At 40.9% G+C, this 8,692-nt stretch overlaps 1 protein-coding gene across 1 annotated transcript; it reads right to left on the reverse strand.

The window, feature by feature from the left end:
• Nucleotides 1–1,782: 1,782 nt before the first annotated feature.
• On the reverse strand, nucleotides 1,783–2,739 carry LOC117357235 (olfactory receptor 1361-like). The gene has a single exon (XM_033937607.1). The coding sequence runs from the start codon at nucleotides 2,731–2,733 to the stop codon at nucleotides 1,783–1,785; it is 951 nt and encodes a 316-aa protein (XP_033793498.1). The 5' UTR covers nucleotides 2,734–2,739.
• Between the last annotated feature and the right edge of the window lie 5,953 nt (nucleotides 2,740–8,692).

Below are 8,692 nucleotides of genomic sequence, written 5' to 3' on the forward strand. Positions count from 1 at the left end.
AGAATCCCCCCCCCCCCCTCACAATGATTGCAGCAGGAAGATGCCTCAGCGGCCCCTTTTCGGAACTTATAACTGTTTTGACTTGGTCTAAGTCAAAACGTATAAGTTCTGACTGGGCAACCTTGTAAAATTTTGGTTATACTTGCTGTACGACTAAGTCTGGTCAAATGCACAGGTAAGCAGATGTTAAGACTAAAATCAATATTTGTTTTAGCTCATGCCTCCTCAGTTGTTGCTGCAAAGTAAGCTACATTCAGGTACAGCAGCCATTTCCTTGTCTCCACTGGATTTACAATTTAAGATTATACCTATGACAAGGAACATAAGAATGATTTGAACCCTTGTTTCCCTGATTCTTCAGCCTGTTATTTTAACCATTAGGCTACTTATCTTCTCTAGTTACTTGCTTGGTAGAGCAGAATAAGAACTGCTCCCTTGGCCCACGTGATTCCTATTCGAACACTGGGCTGTTGTAGGGCCTAGGCACTGGGGTCAGGCAGTGGTGGGATATTGGGGGATTTAGTTTCCAATGATTTTCAATGGGTGTCAACTAATTGGGATGTCATATACTTAAGTTGTAGATTTTTCTTACGTGGTAGAACTCCCTGCTTTCTTTTCTCCTGAATTGTTCACTTGTCCTATGCCTTACTCATTCTCATATGAGAGCATCCCTCTTGGCTTGGCTTTATAACCCTGTAAAAGGTTTCAGTGGAAGTTTCTTCAAAGACTCCAGCTAATCCAGAATACTGCAGCCAAATTGATCTTTACAAAACGCAAATCTGACCATGTCTCCCCACTCCTTGCCAAACTTCATTGGCTCCCAATGATCTCCAGAATCCATTTCAAATGTTCCTGACTGGCTTTTAAGATCATTCACGGCATCCTTCCTTCCCTTATCCCACTATCCCTTATCCCCTTATCCCACTATCCCGACTCCTCCAGAACCACTCAAAGGTATAAACTAGCCTTCCCCTCTCTACTCGGCATTCACTATGCAGGTAAACTGGGAAAATCCCTTCTCTTCAAAATCACAGGACTTTGGAATGACCTCACCATCCCGCTGCGGAACCTGGGCTCCCTCCAATTATTCCGCAAACAACTGAAAACTTGGCTTTTCACCAAATTGTAACTCTATCCTCCCCCCTTTTTTTTCCCTTCTACATATAAGTTCATGTAAACCTTTTCCTTCTCTACCTATATTTTTAAGTTTTTGTAAACCGTGTCGAGCTTCATATTCGTGGAGATGATGCAGTATATAAACTTAAGGTTTAGATTAGATTAGATTAGATTTCTTGGACCCCTAGAATACAAGGAAATCTCTAATAATTACTATCTCTTATTTCAAAATTAATTTTTTTTAAAGGCCACTCTATGCTTACAAGGTAATCTCAGAATATGTTAGTCTGAGAGGGTATTTGAAGATCTATTATATTAAGGAATTCCAAAATAATAAAGATTGCAAGTCCTAGACTGCAGTGATCCCAAATGATTCTTTAATGCCTAGAGTTACACACTTAAATGTCATTGCCTCAGATCCTAAGAGGACAATGGCAATAAAGAGGAAACCTTCTTTTTTTTAATACTTTATTATATATACATGAAGCAATATATATATGAAGTAGAGCTATGCCACATTAATAATAAAGTTTACAAGTTAGGTCAAATCAAACCGAAAACAATGCATTAATTATGCACAGAACTCTAAATAAGTCCACATAGGAGAGGGGATAATTCACATTACAGAGAGAATGTATACTTCAAGGACTAAAAGAGGAAACCTTTTTAATATAACTTTCGCATTTTCTGAAGCCATATTCTTGTTACCATGGCTCTCTTCAGAGCCTCTTTAACCTCCTTATTCCTCAGGCTATAAATAAAAGGGTTTAACATCGGGGTAAGTACAGTATACATCACAGTTACCAGCATGTCCCTGTCCAAAAAATAAGCTGAAGATGGTCGGAAATACATAAAGATAATGGTTCCATAGAAGAGAGTCACTATGGTGAGGTGAGAGGAACATGTGGAAAAGGCTTTGCGTCTCCCATCTGCAGAGCGAACTTTCAGTATGGCAGTGATGATGTAGACGTAGGAGATAAGTATGCACAGAAAGGGCCCAAGCCCAATTACTGATGCTTCAGTGAATATTACCAACTCATAGCTGGAGGTATCTGAGCAGGAGAGTTTCAGCAGGGGTAGGATGTCACAGAAGAAGTGGTGGATGGTATTAGGACCACAGAATGATAAACCAGAGATCATCATAGTGTGTAACAAGGCATGGAAGGAAGTAATGATCCAGGAACCAGCCACTAAACAACTGCAGATTCTCCTGCTCATCACTAAGGTGTACCGCAAAGGATTACAGATGGCCACATACCTATCATATGCCATCACCGCCAGCAGGAATCCCTCTGTAACTCCCAAAGTAATAAAGAAATAGAGTTGGGTCATGCACTTAAAGAAGGAGATGGTTTTCCTCTCTGAAAGGAGACTGATCAACATTTTGGGGACAGTGACTGAGGTGAAACTCATGTCTACCAAAGACAAGTTACTGAGAAAGAAATACATAGGGGTGTGAAGATGATGGTCAGTAATAATTAATGCAATCATTAAAGTATTCCCCAGTAGAGAGATCAAATACATGATTAGAAAGAGCGAAAAAAAGAAAGGCTGTTCCTCTGCACGGTCCGAAATTCCCAGGAAGACAAATTCTGTCACGGTGCTGTAATTTCCCATATATACATCAATAATTTCCTGTAGAGATTAGAAGAAGGGTAAAATTACAAACTAGTTCCTTATACTGACAATTTTAATAATAATAATAACTTTATTTTTGTATACCGCAATACCTTAAGAAGTTCTAAGCGGTTCACAATAAAGAGACAACTGGCAGCCAGGGAAGTACAAATAACAAGAAATACAGAAACGTTTATAAATAAACAGGAAGGAAAAGGATACTAAGGAAAATTATGAGGTGACAAATTTATCAAAAAGATAGGTCTTTACCAATTTCCTAAACCATTGGCAGGAAAAAAAAACCTTTGAGATTATTTCACTTAGCCAAGTGTTCGTTTTACCCACTTGGAATGACAGCGTCCTATCTGGAAAAAAAAATCTCTTTCAATGTAGGAAATGCAAAAAGATGACAACTACGAGTACATTTAATGGTATTGGCCAGCTCAAAGTGAGAGAAGAGATATCGTAAGTTGGAGCCGAGCCAGTTAACGTTTTAAAACAAACGCAAGCAAATTTAAAGATAATTCTGGTTCATTCTTTCCTTGTTTCTTGACAACGTGAACAGAACATACAATAAGGCCATATACTGTAGGAGCGTGCAAATTGCCAGCATATATAGGGGATAGTTTACTAAACTGTGGTAAATGCTAGTGCATACTTACTAGAGAATGACACGGTGACAAAATTAATCACCGTTCCCGTCCCCGCGGTTAACCACGGGAAATAATCCCATGTCATTTTCTAGTGTCTATTTCATCCTCAGTCCTTCTACACCAGCATTCTTCAAAGCAAGGCTTGAGGGTCAGTGGTTGTGGCCGTTCATACTCTGATTCTTATGTGAGCCAAGGATAATGAAGCCATTGTGAAATCACTGATGTGATTGGTTCTTAGGCACTGGTGGAATGAGGCATTATGACATCACAATATCTGCTCTGGATACCAGAGACTGTCATTCTGTAGTGTCTGTCTCAACTTCAGTCCTTCTACACCAGCATTCTTCAAAGCAAAGCTTGAGGGTCAGTGGTTGTGGCCGTTCATACTCTGATTCTTCCCTCTCTCCTTAAAGAATGACATGAAGATGGTTTCCCGCGGTTATCCACGGGGACGGGAACGGTGATGAATTTTGTCACCGTGTCATTCTCTAATACTTACCCTAGCTTAAAATGGTTTGCCACAGGCATAATCTCAGTCCTTTATCCACGATATAAAAAATAATTTTAAGTTTTAAATGGAGGGGCACGTCTGGGGGCAGAAAATGAATATTTTGGTGCTAGTTAGCACAGCTACATGACCGCACACCAGCTGATTAACTCGCTATTACCTTATGAGCTCTCATCACCTACAAAATTAGTGTCAATAAGTGTTAATGCAGTGATCTTTTTGATGGCCGCATGCTAACGGCGACATCGGTGCATGATGTAATCCCACGCTCAAGCGCTGAAATTTGTCAAACGGTTTTCGCCAACATATTACTACGGGCTCCTTTTAATAAAGGCGCGCTAGCGTTTTTTAGCGCATGCACAAGGTTAGCGCGCGCGCCAGCTGAAAAATTACCGCCTGCTTGAAAGGAGACGGTAGCGGCTAGTGCACATGGCATTTTAGCGCATGCTAAAACCGCTAGCGCGCCTTTGTAAAAGGAGCCCTCTATTGATTCGTGATCCTCAGATTGGCGCTGGTGTAGCCTGACACCATGCGGCCGCAATCCTCATTAGTCCCGTTATAAACAATTAATGATTAACTATTCAACGCTCGAGTGTGGGATTACGTTGTGTTTAAAGTTTTTCAATTGTGCACCATTTGAGGACATTAGTGCATGGCCATCGATGCAAAAAAAAACAACCCAAAAAAACCCAGAAGAAATCGACCGTTTTACTGCTGCAGTAAAAATGACCTTAGCATATAAGAAATAAATTACATTACATTACATTACATTACATATTGGAAAAACCTTCAAAAGGGCACATAAGACCACTTTATACCACAGCTTAGTAAAAGGACCCCATAGACCAGGAGTGTCCAACCTGCGGCCCAAGGGCCGCATGTGACCCCGTGAAGTATTTTGTACGGCCCCGGTTGAGGGCAATGCAGTGTTTTCCTCTGCTGTCCCCAGGTGTTTACCATCTTGCCGGCTCCCTCCTCTGTCTTGCTGCAGTGTTTGCACATTTGTGCGGCCCCAGAAACATTTTTTTCAGCCAGTGCGGCCCAGGGAAGCTAAAAGTTTGGACACCCCTGCCATAGACAATGTTGTATAGTAACTAAGTAAATGTAATTTGTTACTGTACTTAAAGAAAGATTTTTGTCAGTTTTACTTGTAAAGAAGTACAGCAAACATTTGTTACTTTTACCAAAGTAATAATGTCACGAATTTTCACTACTTTTACTTAGTTACATATGACGTTTGCGGTTAAAAGTAAAAAGTGGAATCAAAATGTAAATGACTATTCCTTGGTAAACAAAATGAAACAGCAAAAACCTGGAACAGGATTTTGCTACTGCAAACATTGTAATGCTAATAGTGAAATCAACTCATCTTAAGTTTTGTTGTTCAGGGAACATAGCATATAAAAACAGTAAAGTTGCCTAGTTTGTTCAACTGGTTACTGGTCTCCAGACAAACAGAACAGATACTTCACTTTGAAGCCAAGTTGCAATTCTTGGTGAACAGACATATCACTCTACAACAGACAGTCATCCCACGGAAAATTTTACACTGTTCGCTAAGACTGATGGAATCTTTAAAAGAGGAAGTCTGCTTTTCTGGACTTAAAATTGGAAGGTTCCCACATATTTTAACGTTCTTGCATCAGTTCTTGAAGTTTGCCATCGGATGAAAAATTGTTAGAACAACAGACGATTCGGATGGCGGAACGTTTGGGGACCAGTAAGTCCTTTAATGATGGATGGAATCCATTGACCATTTTTGTTGCATTACAGTAAGGGTCATGTTTCTCCCCTTTTCATTAGATTTCTTTACACATCCAGGGAGGGTGGGTGGGTGGGGGGGAGGGAAAAGCACTTTGAGGAGTTAAATTATTTAATTATAATATTGAAATCACATCTTATGTTTTATTGTATTAATAATTAAGATGAGGATGGGAGTAAATGACTGTTTAATGTAATAATTGTATAGTTATTAGTGCATTCTATGCAGTATTTCATGATTTATCAATTGTATTGCACTATCAAAGTTTGAAAATCAATAAAGATTAAAAAAAAAAAAAAAAAAAGAACAACAGACGATTCCAACTTTGTAAAAGCCTCCTCTTTAACTGAACAACATAATCAGGATGATAAAGATGGCAATGAAGGTGCAAGTACAGTTATGCCAATTTTGATGCAGCATTCTTTGCTTTACGGAAGTCAAGTGTTTCAGACACAGATTCCTTTGATCAACACCTGCAGTCCCAGTCAGAACGGTGTCAGGTCAAAAGCGCGCCGGGACAAAGGCGTGCGCAGACAATTGAGCGCAGCGCGGAGGTGCGCGCCGCAGAAAATTACTGTTTTTATGGCTCCAACGGGGAGAGGTGGGGGGAACCCCCCCCCCACTTTACTTAATAGAGATCGCGCCGCGTTGTGGGGGGTGTGGGGGATTGTAACCCCCCACATTTTACTGAAAATTTCACTTTTTTCCTGTTTTTAGGGAAAAAGTTAAGTTTACAGTAAAATGTGGAGGGTTACAACCCCCCAAACCCCCCCAACGCCGGCGCAATCTCTATTAAGTAAACTGGGGGGGGCTCCCCAACAAAACCCCCCCGTCGGAGCCCCTAAAAACTGTAATTTTTTTCGGCGCGCGCCTTTGTCTTTCGCGGGGTTGTCTATGAACCGTCAGAACACATCAACAGTTTTCCTGCTAGTAGCTAGTGGGAGGTATTTCCTTCTCCCACTTAATCCATGCTGATGATATCTGACCCCCCTCCCCAACCTCTGTGTCAGTGCCATTAAAATTTCTCTCCTTAATTACCATATCCCATGATTCTGCAAGTGCCATCAGTCTTCCTCCCCTCCCCTCCTCCACTATACTCACAATCCCTTCCTATGAGTGCCATAAACACCCCTCATAACCTCTTCCCAAATACAAGCACTGCCCATCACGAGTCCCATGAACTCCATCTCAGTGACATCAGGTCAGATGAAAATATAACTGCCACCGAGACTGCCTAAAAGTTTTTGGCTGAAACTGAAACCGCAGCTGAATCATCATCACCTGGTTTTGGCCAAAGCCAAAACTGAAACAAAAAAAAACCCCTGAAGTTTGGTTCTGTCAATGTGGATCAGTGATGGCTGCTGGGGATTGTCAGGGATTGCAGTCTGCATCCCTCTGCTAAACCCACTCTATCCGATAGTCAGCTGTTTTTAAACATTGACATCTGAGGGCAGAATTAGCTCCAAATATTGAGTGCTGGGCCATGTTTGGGCACTGGCATTGAATGCTGAGAGCTAAATTAAATGGAGCTGGCTGCTGGAGCTTATGTGAGACCTGGCTGATATTCAACCAAGGTCCACATAAGACAGTGGGTGGAAGGGAGGGGGATGGGAATGCACTACTATTTTAATTAAAACTAAGTTATTGGTTATTGGAATATTATATGCATTGGTATTTCTAATCAATTAAAGGGGGGGAAATGATTGTTTTTTTTAGTATTTGTAAGTGCAAAGTGCTTTTCTTGAGTTGTTATATGTTCAGTTACAAATGTATTGCACTGTCAATATTTGAAAATCAATAAAGTTTATATATGGAAGTGAGTCCTAGCTGAATATTTGATGGTTCCTGTATAATTTTCTCAAAGCCCTGCAATCTGCTCCATCTCCCAATGCAGCCTTCTCCTTCTCTCCTGAGCCTAAAAGAGTCACAACTCCCCACCCCCAGGAATTTATCACCAACCTACTATCTATCTCTGCTAGTCCGGTGGGAAAATTGGGGTCAAGAGAAAGGACACTCACACCAGCCCCTTGCAATTGCCTAAAGAAAATGGCTGCTCACAATTAAAAAAAAACCAAGGCAGGCAGTCATTCAGTCTTGACTATCAGGCAGTGCATCAGCTGAGTCACAGGCAGACAAAAAGTCAGTCAAGACTGAGTGCCAGTTATTCAGTCAGTCTCTACTGAATGGCAGTTAGTCAATCTTAACTGACTCAAAAGCAGTCAGTCTTGATTCACTGGCAGGAAGTCAGTCAGTGAGTCAATCAAGACTGACTGGCAGTTAAATAGTCAATCAAGACCTGGGGTGTCCACACTTTTTGGGCTTGCAAGCTACTTTTAAAACGAATAAGTCAAAATGATCTACCAATAATAAAATAAAATAAAAAAAACACAAAGCACACTGTACGCAGAGAAAATGTTAATTATCATTTATATTCCGGGGTGTTTTCAAAGAGGTCAAGGCAGATGACTTTAAAATATGCAATGTCACCTCAGTAACAACTATACAAAAATAGACAAATATACCTCCCTCCCTTTTTTCGTAAGCCGCAATAGCAGTTTTTAGTGCAGGGAGCTGCGCTGAATGCTCCATGCTGCTCTCGACGCTCATAGGCTCCCTGCGCTAAAAACCGCTATTGCGGTTTAGTAAAAGAGGGCCATAGTGCAAAATATAGACAGCAGATATAAATTCTCAAAACGGACACATTTTGATCACTAAATTGAAAATAAAATCATTTTTCCTACCTTTGTTGTCTGGTGATTTCATGAGTCTCTGGTTGCACTTTCTTCTCCTGACTGTGCATCCAATATTTCTTCCCTTCTTTCAGCCTACTTTATGCTTCCTCAAGTTTATTAGGATTTGATATACCGCTTATCAAGGTTATCTAAGCAGTTTTTACAATCAGGTACTCAAGCATTTTCCCTATCTGTCCCGGTGGGCTCACAATCTATCTAACGTACCTGGGGCTATAGAGGACTGAGTGACTTGCCCAGGGTCACAAGGAGCAGCGCAGGGTTTGAACCCACAACCCCAGGGTGC

The sequence above is a fragment of the Geotrypetes seraphini genome, chromosome 3 (genome assembly GCF_902459505.1).
Source record: "Geotrypetes seraphini chromosome 3, aGeoSer1.1, whole genome shotgun sequence".
In the NCBI taxonomy this organism is placed as follows: Eukaryota; Metazoa; Chordata; class Amphibia; order Gymnophiona; family Dermophiidae; genus Geotrypetes; species Geotrypetes seraphini.